The following is a 23023-nucleotide window of genomic DNA, read 5'->3' on the forward strand; positions in this document are numbered from 1 at the left end:
TGCCACGTGTAAGTGGAACACTTTTAACAAAACGGATAGTAAAGAAGTCAGTAAAAACATAAATGACCAGGTACAATCTGTCAAAGTCTAATTTAAGACTGAAAACAAAGATGACAAATCTAAAACAAATCTCATGAGAAATGTTTAAATTTCTGTGTTAGCCATTATGAATATTTAAAATATTTTTACATATCGGGGGGGGGGGGGGGGGGGGGGGGGGTATGTATACATATAACTTAAAAATGGCACTTTATGACAAAAAAAGGTTGCCGATAGGGGGTTATTTATATAGGGGGTTTTTCATATTCATAATTTTTACTTGCGCAGTTTAATAGGGGGTTATTTAGATGTTGCATTGATATGTTGTCGATGCATGACGTTGTGCATTGGGGAATCTAAAGAACAAACATACTTTACAAGAATATACAAAAATAAAAATAAAAAGCATGCATTAACGCAGATTTCATAAATATGCAAAGCTGGATCGAAAAGTTATTTTTATGATCCGTTTCTGACTCAGAAAATGGAAGGTCAGAGACGACGCTTATCTCTGCAGAGACGGCCTGTGAATGTTTGTATTGCACTCTTTAGGTGTTCCACCATCCAGTTTCAGCAAACCTGCACTCCTCCATCAGATAAGCCTTAATCCAACCACCTGAAAGACTGCGGCTCTGTTTGAGGCAGTCAAACACCAGGTAAAAATAGAGTGAAGTGATGGAAGTCACCTCAGGTCACCGGCAGGTTTCATAATGGACGAAATTGAAAAACGCCCATGGAAAAAAACACTCACGAGGAGGAGGTAAAGAAAGGCGGCAGACTCTAACTCACTTTTTTAAACTCGAGTAATAAATAAAGCAATTGCCTCGCAGGAAAAACAAGCAAAAGACTCTCGGCTGCTCATTAAAGAGTGAATTTACACCTTTCTGCCGCCCGTACAGTTCAAGGCTCCTTGCTTTGCATATGAAGGGTGTTTAAATATCCATTAGACACCATAATTTGTCAGGCACAGCCCTACGGGCTTAAAGACGGAGAGAGAAACAGGCTGTGATGGGAAGGGTCACTCAAACACACATTGTGGTGTATGTACACAGTCTGTAGCAGAAGCGGAGAGCAAATGAAGCGCGAGGAGACCTCAGGCGGTGTCACAGTCTCTGAGTTAATGTATACTTGCACTGCGCTTGAGGCTTAATACTTCTCATTTAGAATTAGAGCGAACTCAACTCTTCCCGATAAATGCATCGTGAGACATTAAAGTCAGTGGCTGATTTAAAGGTGCTCGTGTTTTTCCCTCTAATGCATTCAAAATGGACTCAAGTATTCAATTATTTATGTTTTTACTTATACATTTAGTGCAACACACTTCGGAGCAGACGGTATTACCAAAATCTTATATTATAGCATGAACCATTTTATTTCACACTGATGATAATATATATATACAGTACAGGTCAAAAGTTTGGAAACATTACTATTTTTAATGTTTTTGAAAGAAGTTTCTTCTGCTCATCAAGCCTGCATTTATTTGATCAAAAATACAGAAAAAAATGTAATATTGTGATATATTATTACAATTTAAAATAATTGGTTTTCAATTTATTATAGAGCTAGATTCCGCGTCCAGGGATCGGGTTGTCTAGGCCCCCGCCTTCGACTGCCGCCCGATCCACTTAGCACCGGCCCCTTACGGTCCCTCCTGCAGGTGGTGGGTCCACGGGAGGGTGGCCCCACGTCACTCCTTCGGGCTGAGCCCGGCCGGACCCCATGGGGGGAGGCCCGACCACCAGGCGCTCGCATACGAGCCCCAACCCCGGGCCTGGCTCCAGGGTGGGGCCCCGGCTGCGCCATACCGGGCGACGTCACGGTCCTCCTTTTTTTGGGCATCATAAGGGGTTTTGAACCGCTCTTAGTCTGACCCGTCGCCTAGGACCTGTTTGCCTTGGGAGACCCTACCAGGGGCATATAGCCCCAGACAACATAGCTCCTAGGTTCATTCGGGTACTCAAACCCCTCCACCACGGTAAGGTGGCAGTTCAAGGAGGGGATTGTGGTTGTGGAGGCAAAAACTCGGGCCTGGGAGGAGTTCGGTGAGGCCATGGAGAAGGACTATCGGTCGGCCTCGAAGAGATTCTGGCAAACCGTCCGGCGCCTCAGGAGGGGGAAGCAGTGCCCTACCAACGCTGTTTACAGTGGAGGTGGGCAGCTGTTGACCTCGACTGGGGATATCACCGGACGGTGGAAGGAATACTTCGAGGATCTCCTCAATCCCGCCGTCACGTCTTCCATTGAGGAAGCAGAGGCTGAGGGCTCGGAGGCGGACTCGTCCATCACCCAAGCTGAAGTCACCGAGGTAGTCAAGAAACTCCTCGGTGGCAAGGCACCGGGGGTGGATGAGATCCGCCCTGAGTACCTCAAGTCTCTGGATGTTGTGGGGCTGTCTTGGCTGACACGCCTCTGCAACATCGCGTGGCGGTTGGGGACAGTACCTTTGGACTGGCAGACCGGGGTGGTGGTCCCTCTTTTCAAGAAGGGGGATCGGAGGGTGTGCTCCAACTATAGGGGGATCACACTTCTCAGCCTCCCTGGGAAAGTCTATGCCAGGGTACTGGAGAGGAGAATCCGGCCGATAGTAGAACCTCGGATTCAGGAGGAACAGTGCGGTTTTCGTCCCGGTCGTGGAACACTGGACCAGCTCTATACCCTCTACAGGGTGCTGGAGGGCTCATGGGAGTTTGCCCAACCAATCTACATGTGCTTTGTGGATTTGGAGAAGGCATTCGACTGTGTCCCTCGCGGCGGCCTGTGGAGGGTGCTCCGGGAGTATGGGGTCCGGGGCCCTTTGCTAAGGGCTATCCGGTCCCTGTACGACCGGAGCAGGAGCTTGGTTCGTATTGCCAGCAGTAAGTCAGACTTGTTCCCGGTGCGTGTTGGACTCCGGCAGGGCTGCCCTTTGTCGCCGGTTCTGTTCATAATTTTTATGGACAGAATTTCTAGGCGCAGCCAGGGGCCGGAGGGGGTCGGGTTTGGGGACCACACGATTTCATCTCTGCTCTTTGCGGATGATGTTGTCGTGTTGGCCTCATCAGACCAGGACCTCCAGCATGCACTGGGACGGTTTGCAGCCGAGTGTGAAGCGGCTGGGATGAAAATCAGCACCTCCAAGTCCGAGGCCATGGTTCTCAGTCGGAAAAGGGTGGTTTGCCCGCTTCAGGTTGGTGGAGAGCTCCTGCCTCAAGTGGAGGAGTTCAAGTATCTTGGGGTCTTGTTCACGAGTGAGGGAAGGATGGAACGGGAGATTGACAGGCGGATCGGTGCAGCTTCTGCAGTAATGCAGTCGATGTACCGGTCTGTCGGAGCTGAAGAAGGAGCTGAGCCGCAAGGCGAAGCTCTCGATTTACCAGTCAATCTACGTTCCTACTCTCACCTATGGTCATGAGCTGTGGGTCATGACCGAAAGGACAAGATCCCGGATACAAGCGGCCGAAATGAGCTTTCTCCGCAGGGTGGCTGGGCGATCCCTTAGAGATAGGGTGAGAAGCTCGGTCACTCGGGAGGAGCTCAGAGTAGAGCCGCTGCTCCTCCACATCGAGAGGGGTCAGTTGAGGTGGCTCGGGCATCTTTTCCGGATGCCTCCTGGACGCCTTCCCGGGAAGGTGTTCCGGGCATGTCCCACCGGGAGGAGACCCCGGGGAAGACCTAGGACACGCTGGAGGGACTATGTCTCCCGGCTGGCCTGGGAACGCCTCGGTGTCCCCCCGGAAGAGCTGGAGGAAGTGTCTAGGGAGAGGGACGTCTGGGCATCCCTGCTTAGACTGCTGCCCCCGCGACCCGGCCCCGGATAAGCGGTAGAAGATGGATGGATGGATGGAATTTATTATACTTTAAATTATCATTTATTTCTGTGATGCAAAGCTGAATTTTCAGGATCATTACTCCAGTCTATCACATGATCCTTTAGAATCATTCTAATATGATGATTCATTATCAAAGTTGGAAACAGTTCTGCTGCTTAATATTTTTTCATAACCTGTGATACTTTTTTAGGATACTTTGATGAATAAAAAGTAAAAAAAAAAAAAAAAAAAAAAAAAAAGAAGCAGCAAATGTTTTAAAAATTGAATATTTTTACAAAATATCTTTTTTAACAACAATATACACTACTGGTCAGTAATTTGGGGTCAGTCATTTTTTTTCTTTCTTTTTTTAAATAAATCAATACTTTTATTCAGCAAGGATGTGTTAAACTGATAAAAAGTGATAGTAAAGAAGATTTATATTATTAGAAAAAAAAAATTATTTTGAATAAATGCAGTTCTTTTTAACCTTTTATTCATCAAATATATTAGGCAGCAGAACTGTTTCCAACACTCATAATAAATCAGAATATTAGAATGATTTCTGAAGGATCATGTGATAGACTGGATGTCACATGTGACACTGAAGGCTGGAGTAATGATGCTGAAAATTCAGCTTTGCATCACAGGAATAAATTATTTTTTAAAGTATATTCAAATTATAACTATTATTTTAAGTTGTAATAATATTTCACAATATTACTGTTTTTTTCTGTATTTTTGATCAAATTGGCTCCCTGAAGAAAGCCTTGATAAGCATTAGAGACTTCTTTCAAAAATATAAAAAAACGTAATGTTTCCAAACCTTTGACCTGTACTGTAGTTATGGATCTAAAAAATAAACTATGTTTTTAACAAAAATAAATAATAATAAAACAAACAGTCATTAATACATGTTTGTTATGTACTGTATTATTAATATATTCTTATTACTATTTATAAAATTATCATCATGTAATAATGTCTAAAAATGTATTAATAATAATGCTAATAACAAAACAAAATTAAAAATAATAATAAATTACTGTTATTCTGTATTATATTATATCTTATTATTAGTGCTTTCAAATCAATTAATCATGATTAATCACATCTAACATAAAAGTGTGTTTATATAATATATGTATATAATACATATTTGACTAATTATTATTAATAACAATATTTTATATTACATGTAGCACTGCATTTTTTCTAGTGAATAATTAAACAACAAAATGTTTTATTATTATTATAAGTTACTAGTAGAATTATATATATTCCTTCTTATATTTATTAATCTAATATATGATTATTATTATATCACACAGTCATCTAGTATTGCACATTTTTGTAATTCTAGTGACTAACATACTTTAATAAACACATTTTCAAATTTTAAACTTCATTGACAAACCAAAAAGGCAAGAGACATCATAAGAGATTAATTTTAAGTGGCACGGTTTTGACTATATATTTTTTTGCTTTAATTTTGACTTATTTTTTTATATTTGTATCACGGCATGGATATCTCACAGTATGAACAGAAACTTTTTCTAACACTGCGGTATTTATGGTCCTTTCACCCAGCCCCATTTTGGTGTCCCACAAAACAACACCGTAGTCAATTTTGGTTCCTTTGCTGCCTCCATTTCAGAGCCTCTACAGCCCATTACACTTTTAATAATCCAACCCTGCCTCATTCTCCCTCGCATGACGCACGACACATCTCGCTGGCCAACACCTGTGATCTCGCAGGCCGTAAAACCCAATAAACAACTCTCGCTCTGTGCTGAAACCAGACCGTTCTCATTCTCCCTTCTCTCGCGGCGTTCTGGCTAGCGCTCTCTGGAGAAACCCTATAAAAGCTGAGCCACAAACCTTTACGCCGATACAGGTTTCTGCTGAATTACACAGCAATTTACTCGACGATGGCGTTTTTCTGCCTTAGTGATCACAGACCTAAAATAAGATACACCGGTGTTTTGCCAGATGAGAAGTTTATTCTATGTATCATCTTTTTACTTAATTCATTTTACTCCAATTAATTTTATAACTGTATCATTTATCTCTTTTAAAGGGGTGGTTGATTATGATTTCAATTTTCTAACTTTAGTTAGTGTGTAATGTTGCTGTTTGAGCATAAACAACATCTGCAAAGTTACAACGCTCAAAGTCCAAAGCAAAGGGAGATATTTGCTTTTACAGAAATCACTTTTTAAGAACTACAACAAACGGCTGGTAGAGAATACACGAGCTTCCTCCCGGGTAAGTGACATCACAAACCCTAAACTTTACATAAACCCCGCCCCCTGAACATGATTTATAGATTATCATGACAGAATATGCTAATCAATGACTAGAAGATAACTACACATCAGCTTCATAAATTCATCAACTAACCATTCAGAAATGTCCTGTTGCTTCTACATGTTGTCTCTTCTTCTTGAGTCTCTCCATCATTGTCTGACTCCGGTTTGAACATAAAAGGCTAAAAGTTTTTGAAATGTTCAGTACATGTGTGTGTGAGGTAAAATGACACGAGCTCTTGAAGCTCCGCCCCCTGTGCCGGGAGCAGCAGCTCATTTGCATTTAAAGGAACAGACACAAAAACGGTGCGTTTTTGCTCAACCTCAAAAAGTGACGACTTTAACATGCTATATAAAGATATCTGTGGGGTATTTTGAGCTAAAACTTCACACACACACTCTGGGGACATCAGAGACTTATTTTACATCTTGTGAAAAGGGCATTATACCACCCCTTTAAATCCTTTTATAACTGTTTTAATTTCACTTGCTTTTATTTTGTGCTTATTTTCTATGCAAAGCACTTTGAATTGCCATAGTGCGATATTTAATTCCTTTCTATGTAAAGCATTTTGAATAACAGTTTTAATTTTCCTTGCTTTTATTTTGTGATTATTTTTATTCCTTTCTATGTAAAGCACTTTGAATTGCCATAGAGTATGAAATGTGCTATATAAATAAACTTGCCTTGACTTGCCTTGATAAAATACAAAAGCTTACGCTTGTATAAAGAAAAAAAAAGCTGAGCCCCAAACCTTTACTCCGATAAAGGTTTCTGTTGAATTACTCAGCAATTTACTCTGCCATTTACTAGCGCGACTATCAACGATGGCGTTTTTCTGCCTTAGTGATCACGGACGAGCTGGCAGGCCAGACACAGCGGTGTGATAAAATACAAAAGCTTACACTTGTAGAGGAGTTTAATGTGCGATGAAATGCAAGGACGAGAAATAAAAGTGAAATTTCCCTGGTGTAACTGAAATAAATGTCGCTTAATTTCGATCTTGTGTGCAAAACTGCATTAAACAACAATAAATAAAACAATATATCATACTTTTATAGTTGGTTAAACACCAATTTGAATAACAGCATCATCTTCCATTTGTATATGACAGACCCTTAAGCAATAACTGTAAATCTGCAGTCAGATACAAATGGCCCACATTCAAACACTGTGGCTAATTGGACAATGCAGATTAGCAGATAAAAATACAGGGCTACAAACATAACTGTTCGGGGTTCAAATCTTGTTATGTTGGTTTATACATCTAGTTATTCATCTACTTACTTCTATGTGTTTAGACATTCTGAGAAATGCAATGAATGAAAAAGAACGAGAGGAAGGAAAGTGCTAAAGGTGTTTCTAACCAAATGGCTGCTTATAAAATCAGAAAGTTGTTGACAGTCTTATCAGACACAATTTAAGGCAGAACGATCTACATTGAACTGGAATGACAGGATCACTATCTAGCAGTGAACGCATTAATATTCCCAGGACTCTTATTTGTGTATCTGCACTCCATCAGTACTTAATGTACCACACCTCAATGTCACTAAATCATTGGCTTTCTCCCCAAAGCTGCTTATAATATTATTTCAATATTTATTCAGGTAGCCAAAAATATATATTCATTTATTCAGAAAGTCAACTGAGTGGCATCAGTTCTGATGGGTATTACTATGATACAATAGGAGCTTTCACACCAGAGGAACATTTTCATAGTCACTGTAACTATTGGCAGAAGTACTCGCTTTTTGCTGTGTTCGCACCGCAGGAACAAGGAATGATTTTAGTTATAGGAACACATTTTGGAGTAGCTCAAACTAGCACAATTTAGGCTACATTTGTGACCGCATTTGTGAAACACCAGCACCCGCCATTTTTAAAAAGCCATGTAAACACACAGTTTACATTAGGGCTGCTCGATTATGGCAAAAATCATAATAATTTTATTTTTTTGTATTTTTGGTCAATATTATATCAATCACGATAATTTAACTGAGCAATATGATATACGAGTCTCCATTGACAATATGTAAAAAATTCAGATCTCAGGGGACCGCCCTGGTGGTTAGTTCCTATAACTGAGTACTAGAGATTTTTTTATTACCGATACCAATTATTTGCGTGTTTATGTGCCCGATAACCGATATACAGAACCGATATTTATTCAATGTTTTATTTCTGTAGCGCCATTTACCGGTGAATCCGATATTACAAAACCGACACCCGATTATGGGAAAATGCTTACATATCGGTAAAAATATCGGTAAAACCGATTATTGGTTGATCCCTACTGAGTTCCTATAACTACCCGGTGCGAAAGAACCAATATGATGCTAAATTTGATCCACAAATAAAATTCTATTTGAAAGGGATACTTCACCGATTAGCATTAAGCTTTGTATCAGTAGGAACCATGCGAATGACCGTGCTTCCCTCCCTCATGTCCCCCTGAGACGAGAGATTTCTGGATTGTGTGTCTGGAAAAAAAACCTCAGGTGACGCAAAAATCGTCATTTAGCTCATCAGAGGCTCTTTTGTCCAGAGGCGAGAGACCCCAGCCAGTAGGAGGCGCTCGTTCCGCATGTCTTCAACCCGTCCATAGGGGGATCTCACGATAAAACGCCGTCTTTTCAGTTTCAAGTCGACTAGTAGCCCAGTTGTATCATTTCTCCCGATACTGCCCTCTGTAACGGGTAGGCGTGGCTTGGGAGTGGCCTCGTAGGGCAGCGAAGCAAGTGCATTCTGGGAGTTGTAGTCTTTCGTCCACATGAGCCAAAAATACATTTTCTGGCTTTTCTCAGTCTAGAAGGCACCAACTTCTAAAATTATTTCACATTTCTACTACATAAATGACGCAATTTAAATACACATTCATCTTTCCAGCGGTGAAATATCCCTTTAAGCAACAATATTATTTCTGTGGCGCCATTTATCGGTGAATCCGATATTACAAAACCTGATTATAAAAAAAATATTGGTAAAACCGATTATCGGTCGATCTCTACTGAGTTCCTGTAACTACCCGGTGCGAAAGAACCAATATGATGCTAAATTTGAGCCATGAATAAAACTCTATTTTAAGAGAATTTAGAAATAAATCCTGTCTGAATAGTGCAAAGAAGCACAGGTTTATTCCCTTACCTTCATCAAAGTCGGCATCGTCCTCTGTGTGTTGAGGGAAAGGGAAGCAGTTTGTGATCTCGAGCCGGTCCTCCACCACCAGTCCCAGCAACACCCCCTGCACCACCTCACTGCCCTGACCCTCCTCCTGGTAATGCTTGATGATCTTCATCACCACCTGGAACACAACACACACACATGCTGGAAGATCCACTAACACTCACACTTCTTGAGGCTAGTCAAGTCAAGTCACATTTATTTATATAGCGCTTTTTACAATACAGATTGTTTCAAAGCAGCTTTACAGTGATAACAGGAAAATAATGCAACAAAGTTTGTTTCCAGAAGAAAATAGTGTCACAGTTCAGCTTAAGTAAGTTCAGTGATGTTTCATTTTTGTTGTAAAAAAGTTATTAATTATATATATATATATATATATATATATATATATATATATATAGAGCCGCTCTGGAGAAAACCGTGATGTTTTCTCCAGAGGCTAGTTAGTTAACCCTGGTTAACTCTAAACCGGTGGTAAACACAATCACATTTCACACTTCTCATACTTCTACGTATTTATTAATATGCTGACTGTAACGGTCACCAGCTGGAGTGCCCTTGAAAGCCACCAGAGGGCACTCCACAACAGACTATTGTCATTCCCTCACAAACTACATCTCCCATAATTCTCTGCCTGGACTCATTAGCACTCATTGTTTTCACCTGTCTCTCATCTTCTTGTTTGCTCACCCTATATAAGCCTGGTTCTTTCTGTCATTCCCAGCGAAGTCTTGTTTAGTGTTACACTGCAATTTGAGCATTCTCCCTGGTTTCATGTCTCTTGGTTTTGGGATTTCTTGCCTGTTCCGTGTATTACTCTTTTGCCCGTGTTCCCTGCCTTGTTGTGTTTGTTTGTATGGACTTGCCTGCCTGTGTTTGACCTTGCCTGTACTTTGGATTACGTCTTGGGATTACCCTGTTCAATAAATACTGCATTTGGATCTTGTCTCAGAGCAGTTCATGACATTGACATTGAACATTCCTAAACCCTGGGTTAACCTTCATATTAGCATATTTGCAGTGTCAGTGATTGGACAAACGTAGAATGCGACCAGGGGCCAGTTGCATAAACACAGGCATTATGTTAAAACTGCGTTTCAAGAACTAGCATGATCAACTAGCAGTTAGTTAGGGGTCATCAGTCTTACTGTTCGGTATCAAATTAGACTTGGATGACTAAATTAGCAGTTTATGCAACTAGGTATTGCTGTTTACATAAACGCTCTGGCATTGCACAACAGTCTCTTCTTCACTCCAGTGGTCTTGTTTTCTGTCACCATTTGACATTTTTCCCCTCAAACACTGAAACAACTGTTTATTACATGCATTTCCGTGACTGTTCAAACAAAGCATTGATTATTATTGGCTGTCTGTTGCTATTGCTAGCATCTTCCAACAATGCATCGTTTTACACTGCACAAGTTTGGCACCGCAATGCAGGGATGTAAATATCAGTGACAAAGTGGTACATAAAATAGGATGTTTGCCCTTCGCAAAACACACTGAAAGATTTTATATTACTGCAAGGAAACAGCCAGATATACACATGTATATTAATCAAATTCATTGTGGTTTTAGGTTATTCATTTATGTATTATTTAACATGACAAATAGCAATAAATAAAGAGTTAGTATCCAGACATTTGACTGGAAGTGTGCTGTGCTTATATATCATGTGTATAGTCTGAATAGTCCATTGGAAAGCATGGTCTGGAGAATAAATGATAAAGGGGAGGACAGTTAAAGGGATTCCTGGAAATGTGATGAAAGGAATATGGTAGCAGGTGGATTTGGGACTAAATAAAGCTTAATCTTTAAGCCGTAAACTTTAATACAGATCATAACCGTTTGGAATTAGAAATGTGCCCTATAGATAACAGATGAGGACAGATAGAGAATGGGAAACGCGAGTGGGGCAGCAGTAATAACAGTGGATGAAATAGCACAGGTGAAGAGTAAAGCATCCCACACGGCTGCGATAAGCTCAATGGCAGAATGAAGCTCGCGTTTTTATAGAAAAATCTAATTCATCTTCAGCCGAGCACAGCAGTGGCTCGAATCTGTCGACAAAGCAGTATCGATCCCCGAGTGCAGGACGCCTGGCATCTAGCACAATAATAGATTTTCAGTTGTGACCACCAAGCAGGCGCAACCTTATTTAAATCCTAACAACAACAACAAAAAATGTCTTATGTTAAACCCTCAAAGGTTTCAAATAAAAGTAGGTGAGAGATACACTGATAAACCTGTGCATCGTGTTCATTGGACCAGCGCTGAAAGGTCAGTGGGGTCCAAAAGGAAAGACATGGTTAACAAGATCCTGGTTCAGAAACCTTTGACTGTGCTTAAATCTCCTAATGCTTAACCAGGATTATGGAACCAATATGGGGTGGAAAAAATCAATACAACACACACCATCCATTCATCTTCAAAGCCTGACCCTCATCCAGAGCCTGTGCTTGGAAGCAATTTCTGAGAGTTAAAAAAAGACTTACAACCAGAATCTACAGTTCTCATAGTGGAAGATCCCAAATACCTTCCTGTCATTCACGAGGTAGGGTCCGAAATTACTTGGATAATCACATTTCCAGAACTGAATTTTTTTTTCCCCAAACACAGAGTAGAATAGCCTAGAATAGAGATATAAAATAAAAATAAAAATACAAATAAAATAAAAAGAGCATAGGATAGAATAAAAGAGGATAAACTAGAATTAATAAATTAATTAAATTAAATACAATTATAAATTATAGATTAAAAAAAAGAAACGAATAAAATAAAACAAAAAATAAAACAAAAAATTCAATTCAATTAAATAAACTAAGTAAAGTAAAATAAAATGAGCATAGGATAGAATAAAAGAGGATAAAATAAACTAGAATTAATTCATTAATTAATAAAATTAATTTATAAATAATAGATAAAAAAGAAAGAATAAAATAAAACAAAAAATAAAACAAAATTCAATTCAATTCAATTAAATAAACTAAGCAAAGTAAAGTAAAATAAAATAAAATAAAAAGAGCATAGAATAAAAGAGGATAAAATAAACTAGAATTAATTAATTAATTAAATTATAAATAATAGATAAAAAAAGAAACTAGAATAAAATAAAACAAAACAAAATTCAATTCAATTAAATAAACTAAGTAAAGTAAAGTAAAATAAAATAAAATAAAAAGAGCATAGGATAGAATAAAAGAGGATAAAATATGAATTAATTAATTTAATTATAAATAATAGATAAAAGAAACTAGAATAAAATAAAACAAAAAATAAAACAAAACAAAATTCAATTCAATTAAATAAACTAAGTAAAGTAAAGTAAAATAAAATAAAATATGCCTAGGTCTGGTTATGGGGTTAGTGGCGGTACTCTACGGACCACACATTTTACAAGATAACATTTGTCAATGACGCTCAGGATTTACACATGCTTTAGTGGACTCATAGACTAAGGGAACAGAGAAATATATATATACTAAGGAATATTATATATATATATATATATATATATATATATAGTTTTTTTCTTTTTCTTTAACCAGCTTTAAAAATCTTTGTTTCCTTGGTGTGTGTGTATATATATATATAAAATGTATTATTTAGTGGACTCATAGACTATTTTTAATTATCCAATTATACTTTTCAACTCCAGAGGTCCAAAAGAAAAACTGACAAAGCTTGCAAGAGTTTGGAAATCAGTCAAAACAACTTGATTACTGAAACTGACTATCTTCACAGGTCCACTTTTACTTAGAACGAACGTGATTATTAGACCTCGGGAACCGTAATGCCCTAACCGAGCGCTGGAGCTATGACTGACTGTAAGCTGGCAGGGGTCTTGAATTCCTGTTGTCAGCTGATGGCTGTATTGGTGGGTTGCCATCTGATTATCAATAAAGCAGACAGCCTGAGAATAACAAGCACTTAGGCCATTAGGCAAGACTCCAGCAGGTCAAAGAGACAGTAGCTTTAGTCAAATTAAACCAGGCCTACAGTGCTAGTCAATACCCACTGTACTCAGTCAATACCCACTGTACTCCTGGGTTGTGAGTTGAAACTGTACGTTGTGAATTCACTTTGCATACCGCACTAAAATGAAAATGAAAGCATAAAGAATTCACAATATTTTATTACAATAGTCTACTTATCAATGTTTTCAGAAGAGCAGGTTTTCACAACACGTGATATTTGGTTTTATTTTGCAATCCTGTCAACATAAAATTTGATTTGCACACACCATAATTATATGCCATTTTACTCAGAGTAACACCGACTAAAATGAATGAATATGATGTGAAAAAATATTGACTAAATTGAAAGTATATTTTCAACAAAAGACAAAAACTATGACTAAAGCAAAAAAAAGTGATATGTAAAATAGGATGTTTGCCCTTCGCAAAAAGCAAAATACAGCAAAGAAACGGCAAGGGAGGAAACCAGCTGTATGTCCGGATGTGTCAAGTTTCGACAAAGCCTTTGCTCATTGTCTTAGTGGGACAAGGTTACGGTGAGAGTTACAGAGCAAGTGGCATTCACAGGTCGAAAAGAGAGTGATTTCTAACCCAAGCCGAAGCCACCGGGGATCCAGAGTGAGAATGAGGCAGGCATTGAGCGCTAGTCCCTGTAGTCCAGCTGTCAAGCAACTGAAACTCAGACACTGCAAAGTCACGAAGAAGAGTCTTGGGCAAGGTGTGCACTAATCAGAAAAAGTGGACGGGCGACTTCAGACGAGTTTCCAGCAGATCTACTTTGTGTCAGAACAACACTCTTAAAGACACCTGAAATCAAAATTTAAGTTTTTTAGCTTTTAGTATGAATATGTTAGCCTTAAGGTTATGAATAAGCTGGTGTGTTCCAAAACAATGACAAAATTTGCATTTAGGAGATATAAGTATTCAAAACTTACAGTCTGTCACTTCCGCTAAAATGGAACACGGATTTTTACGGATCACGGATCACATCTTCTGTCCAATCAAATGCTCTCTAGAATCTAAAGCTCCGCCCCCATGCTATAAATACCACCTGGCCGAAGCGAGTGTTGACACGTCACGGAGTAATATGGGTTGGAGACGTGTGTTCGGTTGCTCTAACGCTCAAGTTTTATTCTGTTTTCCACTGGTTAAGAATGAAATGGCTAGAATTTATTCACACATCTACTATTGAATCCAACATGTCATCAACACTTGGATTCGCTGTCAAGTGCAACTCGCAGTCTGTGAGGTAAACTAAACGCTATTGGCTATTTTGAAAAGGGGGAGGAGCCATTCAATATGTCCCGCCTTAGCTTCCCGTTTAAGTGGAAATTACATCAATGCATCAAACAAAGCTGCGCGTTCCACTTCAGTGGGGCTTTAAGGCTGAGACACCAAGCCGACATTAAAAAATAGTGGTGATCAAAGTTGAGTGTTGTCGCTCTCGCGTCGGCTGTGTCTGGGACAAAAAACTGCGCTTGCCTTGAACACACCGCAAAGACTTGTTCGCTAAACTGAACAGCCAATCAGAGCGATCTATCTCACAACAGCGATTTAACATGCTGAATCAGGCAAACTCCCGCCGGCATGAGCCAGACTAGAGTCGACATGTAAAATGGGATGCATGGGATGGGAGAAAATGGGATGTGTGTCATGTCTTAAAGTGACAGCAGCCTAACAACCCTGCTGCTGTCTGTCATTAAGGACAATCAAAGAACAAAAGAAAAAGAGAAAATCACTCACTGCTCTAGACTGAATAACTTTTGTAGCTTTAATAAGGATAAATATACATTTAATTTATGCAGTGAAGACTGTCAAGTGTTTGATAACTATTTGTTAGACCTACCTGAAAGTCTTAAAGCACTGTTTACAAGGTTACATGGGTCAAAAACGATGAAAACAATAACTTTTTGTGCATTTTGACAATTAGGCAAGCTAAACTGATCAGCCAATCAGAGCGATCTCTCTCACGACAGTGATTGAACATGCTGAATCAGGCAAACTCCCGCTGGATTATAGTGTTGATGTGAGGAACACACCACAAAAACTATCCGACATTAGTCTCTGCACTTAAAAATAATGGTTCTTTGATTCCATAAAGAATTGTTAACATCCATATTGGAAAAGGGTTCTTCACACTAGGAAAAATTGGGGAACCATTTATTGGTTTCTTTGGGGAACCAAAAATGGTTCTTCTATGTATTATAATTATAATTTTTAATAAAAATATAATTTTTAAGAGAGTAGGACCAAAGAAAGCTGCTTTAAAAGATGCTTTGAAGACATTAAATTGCTGTAAATTGAGTTTTTTTAGTTGTGAAATGGTGATGAATGTGGATATGGATCAATATGGATTGATTCCATAAAGAATTGTTAACATCCATGGAACCTTTCCATTGAAAAAGGGTTCACTGAAAGGTTCTTTGGGGAACCAAAAATGTTTCTTCTGTGGCATCACTTTATTTTTAACAGTGTAGGACCAAAGAAAGCTGCTTTAAAGGATGCTTTAAAGACATTAAATTGCTATAAATTGAGTTTTTTAGTTATGAAATGGTGATGAAAAAAGTCTTCTGGATGCCACAACGCAATATTTCCCAGCAAAACCTAAAGAAAAATCTTCTAATCGGAGTTGAGGTTGTTGCTTTGACCTTAGCCGGAGCACAGTGAGGAATGCTGAAGGACAAATACTGTAAGAAACTCAGATTCGCTTTATTCCTGTTGCTAGCAAGAGTCTTATTGTGCACCCACTGCACCAGCTCAGCCATCAATCTTTTACGCTTGCTGTGGAAGTGCTACAGCTTTACGGCGAATCAAGTTCTTCTCTCAGACTGTTAATCTGCACTTCACAGCCCGCCGTCACTGTGGTATCGGCTCTCGGAGGGCCCTCAAGGGCCGTATATAAGCTCCACACACTCACCTTCTGTCACCATCTGAATCCACCAAAAGGTTGTTGAGAGAGTGAATCACAGTTTTAAAGACACCTAAACACATTAGTCATAAAGAGCACGGGAGGGAAGTTGCCTAACCTGCTAGTGCTAGCGGTGCCGAATTTATCCATTTGGATCATGGGAACCAGTTATTTTGATCCTAAAAGTGCAAAGAGTTCATAGCCTTAGGGCGTTCTCACACCTGAGAGTCCGAACCAAAGTTCATGTTTTGATACATTTCATACATTCGGTTAGTTTTGGTTTGGTTTCACATTGCAATTATGCGAGCGCACTAAAGAACTTTACATGACATACTTGCGTCCTGTCGTCATCATCTATGTGGGCTGCATCTTGACATTGATTGGTTTGTAAACGGACGTGCGTCTGACGTCAGCGTGTTGTCAGTTCGGCGGGTAACTTTAACAAGAATGAAAAAATAATAATAATAACTTTGACAAGAATGAATGAACGTACGCATATCATTGCCTCTATACTGTTATTATTACGGCATCACTCCCTGCAGCACCGACTATACTCGAGGCTAGTTCACATTCGCCAAATGAACGTCCTCGTCGTGCGAAGACTTAATCGTCGCCGACAGGAAAGGAGGAGAAGAGCGAGCAATCCTGCGGGAACCACTGGGACTTCCTGTAAATGGTCTGAAAGTCCGAACCATACAGAAAATGCGTTCACACTAGAAACGAACCAAACCGTTGTTCAGTTTGATCCGGACCGAGACTACCTCTTTTCGTCAGATCAAATGTCGTCTGTTTGATCCGGATCATGGTCCGGGTGAGGTTTCACACCTGTAATTCTGATTCGGATCAAACTGAAAAGTCGGAAAATCCGGACCAAACAAGGTAGGTGTGAAAGGGCCCTAAACCAGATACATTCTTCCGCTTTTCTAGGAAAATAACAAGGGACTCATTCATTCATTGTTACAGGAGCTTATGCTTATTTGTGACCACTTAAATCATATTCAAAAACAAAACAAAAACTCAAGAATGCCACAAGTGCAGAATTTGAATGACTGAATGAATTCATTCCGACTGAAGAATCTGAATATAGTGTTTACATGAACGCTAAATTAAGTGATCGGGTTGATCTGCGTGTTTAAATGTCACAAGCATTAAATCATATAATTGATTTTTGACATGCGCTCACTGCACAAAGGTTCCCGCTGTTTGGGCAAACTATTCTCCTACATCGCTTCTTTCTTTGTTTTAAAGAGCAGATTTAATATTTTTCCATTTCAGGTCCTAGTTAGGACACAACGGGCACATGAATTGCAATGCCGTGCTGCTTATATTTATTAATCAGGCATCTGTGGATGAGAGTCTGAAACGAGGACTGCTGGGATGGATTTATGAAACTTCATTCAACAACAACGGCTCGTTCCACACGTCATACATCATTGCACAAGCGTTTCAGTTTTCAATCCGATAAAGTGTTTACATGTCCTCTCGACTGGATTAGAAAAGGTTTAAACCACCCCTTACAGTCCCAATTAAATTTTAATCAGATTTGGCCAATTTATTTCCGCTCAACGTGGTCACAGGTGACTTTTTTTATTCTGACTCTGTGCTACTAGTCTGATTACAATACGATTATTAGGGTCCATGTAAATGCAGCTAATGTGAAATCTAAATTTCTTAAAGGGTTAGTTCACCCAAAAATTAAAATTCAGTCAGTAAAAAAAAAAAAAAGTACGTCAGAACGTAGGCTCCCTATTGGCCAACGCTGGTCATGTGATGCACACATGACCAGCGTTGGCCAATAGGGAGCCTACGTTCTGATGTACAACCCAGTGAACTCACTCACTTTGCGCACAAAAAGTATTCTCGTCACTTGATAAACTTAAGGTTGAGCCACTGTAGTCACTTGGACTATTTTAAACATTGTCTTTACTAACTTTCTGCGCTGGCAAGTTTCAATTACCTAGAAGCCTATGGAGGAGTGAGACAGCTCTCAGATTTAATAAAAAATATCTTCACTTGTGTTCCGAAGATGAACGAAAGTCTTACGGGGTTGGAACAACATGAGGGTGAGTAATTACTGACAGAATTTTCATTTTTGGGTGAACTAACCCTTTAAGACTCACAGTGCATCGTGGGTCAGGATGGATCCACGCTTTCATGTTGTTTACGCCAAATTCTGTCGCAGCAGAAATCGAGACTCGTCAGATCAGACAACGTTTTCCCACTCCTCTATAGTTCAGTTTCGTTGAGTCCGTGTGTAGCCTCAGTTTGCTGTTCTCAGTTGACAGGAGCTTCAAGGTTTGACGTGTTGTGAGTTCAGATGGTCTTCTGCAGACCTCGGTTAAAACGAGTGCTTATTTGAGTTACTAGCCGCGTTTCCATTACCCTTCAAACTGCGCAAATTGAAATTGCGAATTGAAAATACGCCCAATGGAAACACGTCAATTTCGCAAAAACTCCCATTTATCGCAAAAAAGTGTTTCCGCTCGCATGAGGGAGTTTTTCAGGCAATTCGAAAAAATAAATATTTCTCAAAACTGCAATGGAAACAGTTTTTGAGCATTTACAGGTCACCTGACATAGATGACGCGGTGTGTTTGGACAGAATACGAGACAGAGTTCTTTATTTAATTCATAAAAGACAACAGAATTACAGAAATACTGGATTCTAAACCTCAAAGAAATGCCACAATCAAGACCTCGAAGCAGAAATGAGGGAGAAACACCCAGAAACTCCTCACAAGTATAATAAGGGTCGTTCCTTACCATTAATGCTTGGAAAACACACATACATCTCCTTCAATTAATAATAATGGCCAGTGCAGTGGCTGGGATATACTTAAACCTACCAACATCTGTCTCCATTATTTTTGGAATGACTTATCGTGAGAGGGGGGAAAAACTTTTTAAAAAAAAAAGTTTTAGTCGCATAACATCGGTTAATGGTAACGCCGTCATTTCGCAATAGTTTTTTGTTTTTTGTGCAAATCTGTAATGGAAACGTATCTACTGTTCCCTTTCTATCAGCTCGACCTCCTCTGACCTCTGGCATCAACATGGCATTTTCACTCACAGAACTGCCGTTCGCTGGATATTTCCTCTTTTTCGGACCATTTCCTGTAAACACTAGAGATGGTTGTGTGTGAAAATCCCAGATCAGCAGTTTCTGAAATTCTCAGACCAACAACCATGCCAAAGTCCCTTAAACCACATTTCTTCCCTATTCTGATGCTCGGTTTGAACGTCAGTAGATCATCTTGATCATGTCTACATGCATGCATTGAGTTGCTGTCTGAATAAATATTTGCATTAACCAGCAGTTGAACAGGTGTACCTAATAAAGTGGCCGGTAATATTTCTTTTCATATTTATGCAAGTAGACTATATTAAAGTAGAATATTCCAAAGCACTGTCTGCTTAGTAGGCGGTGACATGCATTGATGCTTCCTTCAAGCTTTCAGCCTTCAGTGTTTCACCTGAACGTCACCGTTTGAAGAGATGTAAAGACGTGCATGAAGAGAAGAGTGATTTCAGTGGATCTCTGCTGCCCCCTGTTGACCACCTGCCTTTCCTCTGGGTGTCAGACGTGTTCAAGCAAAGCATTTAAGGGGATATTTATATTGCTAATTAAGAGAATAACTCATGTACAAAAAGCAGAGGCAGAAAGTAAAAGAGTTGTGTATCATCTTGAGGAAGACGAGTCGGATGTCAAACGGTAAAAGTGCATTCAGAAATGGCATATTTTTCAATTAACTAAATATGCATATAGGGTGAATTCAGGTAAATATTTCTGCCATTGAGATGACTTGGAATAAATATGTATAGTCTGTATTATTAGCATTAAAAAAAGAAAAAAAAGAGAAAACCTCCTGAGGGTATCAGAAATCAGAAACGATTTAAACATCACCCTGCTATGATTCTCATGCATAAGAAGACCTTATTTCACACTGCTTAAAAAGTGCTTAGCTTTTGCCTGAAAGGTCAAAAATAAAGAGTTTCATAAACGGAGAGAGAGAGAGAAAGAGCTGAGAAGATATATATCCCTGGAAGGGATTTGTAGAGCTCTCCGTTTAAGCTGCTTACCCACCCTGAAGCAGTCGCCTCTAATCCACCTGCTTTTTACATTTAGCTTATTTGTATTCATCTAAAAACTCTGTGAACAGCAGGCAACAATGCCTGATGCTCAGGTGGCCGAACCCAAAGGGAAAATACAGCAGATGGTTAATATCAGGGTCTTCCTCTATTCCTTCTTAACTCACCGTTTTGCTCACAGGGGAGGATTATAACAAGAAAACAAGCATATCAATAACACCGGCATCAGATGTGCTTTCAGAAAGAGCTGGCGGCTTCACTGAGAGGACAAAAAATGTCAAACAAATTCAGTTTTTGATTATTTAAAAAATAGAGATTAGAGCACTCTGGGGATCCAAAGACAAAGACGGATACATAGGCCTGCTGATATTACCCATTATAATCACCTTTTTAATCACCAAATGACTTGATTATGGCATCTATCAAAGTTCAAAGAATGTCCACAAATTCTCCTAATAATATGTTTCATAGGGATGAGGTTGAGTAACCGAGTGAAGAGAAAGTGACGGCAATAATCAATCACGAATTGAAAACATGATAATTCTATTCAAGAACTTTTTCAGCCTTAAAACATTTAAATTAGCCTAAACTTTTTTAATTAAACATCATTTTAAACTCGCTATACTGATAAATCAGCATATTAGAAGGATTTCTGAACTTAAGACTGGGGGGGAAAAATGGCGTCTGACTGAAAATTGACAGAAATAGACATTTTAAAATAAAATATGACATTTTAAAGTATATTCAAATAGAAAATAGTTCTTTGAAGGGCTGTGAAACGATTAATCGCATCCAAAATAAAAGTTTGTGTTTACACAATATATGTGTGTGTACTGTGCATAATTATTTTGTATATATAAATAGACACACATGCATGTATATATTTAAGAAAAATTTGTTATTTATATATAAAATATTTATATTTATTTATAATACAGTATATACATATATATATATATATATATATATATATATATATATATATATATATATATATATATATATATATATATATATATATACACACTACCGTTCAAAAGTTCGGGGTCAGTAAGATTTTTAATGTTTTTAAAAGAAGTCTTTTCTGCTCACCAAGGCTGAATTTATTTGATTAAAAATACAAACAAAAACAGTAATATTGTGAAATATTATTCCACTGTAAAACAGCTGTTCTCTATGTGAATATATAGTAAAGTGTAATTTATTCCTGTGATCAAAGCTGAATTTTCAGCATCATTACTCCAGTCTTCAGTGTCACATGATCCTTCAGAAATCTCACTAATATGATGATTTGATGCACAAAAAACATTTATGATTATTATCAGTGTTGAAAACAGTTGTGTACAAAAAAAAATCAAAATTCTTTGATGAATAGAAAGTTCAAGAGAACAGCATTTATCTGAAATCTAAAGCTTTTGTAACATTAAACACTACCGTTCAAAGGTTTGGGGTCAGTAAGAATTTAAATTTTATTTTTGGGGGAAAGAAATAAAATTAATCAATACTTTTATTCATCAAGGATGAGTTAAACTGATCAAAAGTTACAGTAAAGACATTTATGATGTTAGAAAATATTCTATTTTAAAGAATTCTGAAAAAAAGAAAATTGTACACAACTGTTTTCAACATTGATAATAATGAATGTTTCTTGAGCATCAAATCATCATATTAGAGTGATTTCTGAAGGATCATGTGACACTGAAGACTGGAGTAATGATGCTGAAAATTCAGCTTTGATCACTGGAATAAATTACACTTTACTATATATTCACATAGAAAACAGTCATTTTAAATTGTCATAATATTTCACAATATTACTGTTTTTTTATCAAATAAATGCAGCCTTGGTGAGCAGAAGAGACTTCTTTAAAAACATTAAAAATCTAGAGTTTTGTTATTCTGAACCATCATCCATATCTGTATACATATCTGCAGCACTGAGCTGGAAACACTATAATGAAGTTTGCAACAACAGGGCAAAAAAACAAAACAAAAAAACAACTCATGAAAAACCTTATTCAGTGAAATTGTGGGAAAACAAAAAAACCTTCAGGAAGCCCAAATGTTTCCTCAGAAACATCAGAACGTGCAAAAAGGCCCATGAACCGTCAGTGCCTTAATGTTGAGCATCAAGACGGCGCAGAGAATGAGCTGGAAAACCCTCAGGCACAAAACAACCATTCAAACAGCTCCAACTACAGCAAACCGGGAGCCGAGCTTCAGTGAAGCGAGTGCAGAGAGAATCAATGCAATCAGGGAACAGCTTTTCTTCTGCGGCAGAACAACTAAAAGAGAGGAACACAAAGTGCGACGGTTTTCAAGAAACAAAGCATATGCTAAAAACAAGCATTCACAACATTTAGCACTCAGAAAGAAAGTTAAATGACTGAGAAGCTTCACTGGATTGAATTCGGTTCAGTGGATTTATTGTGGCCGTACAAACGAATGAACTACACAAACACAGCAAAAGATTAATTGAGTGAGTGATCTTCTACAATCTGATGGAACTACATTAATCATGTATTAGAGTAAAAACAGCTGCTTTGCAAGTAAATGAGGGTTTATAACAAGATAATGCAGTTACTTAATAATTATAAAAACCAGGAACTCTCAGACTGCGATCATGTCTTTATAAGCACATCTCCAACACCCAAAAACACCACGAAAAACTGACGAAACACATTGAAATATAAAGCACAAAATCTTCATATTTGATAACAAGG

The 23023-nt window shown here is 38.5% G+C and overlaps 1 protein-coding gene across 1 annotated transcript in view; it reads right to left on the reverse strand.

The window, feature by feature from the left end:
• The window catches only part of eif3hb (eukaryotic translation initiation factor 3, subunit H, b), an 80198-nt gene that overhangs the window by 54731 nt on the left and 2444 nt on the right, over nucleotides 1-23023 (reverse strand). Inside the window, exon 2 of the mRNA XM_084130247.1 lies at nucleotides 9288-9444. Within this exon, the coding sequence (XP_083986373.1) occupies nucleotides 9288-9444 (157 nt within the window). The remainder of the gene's footprint in view (nucleotides 1-9287; nucleotides 9445-23023) is intronic.

The sequence above is a fragment of the Abramis brama genome, assembly GCF_963993115.1.
Source record: "Abramis brama genome assembly, chromosome: 12".
NCBI lineage: Eukaryota > Metazoa > Chordata > Actinopteri > Cypriniformes > Leuciscidae > Abramis > Abramis brama.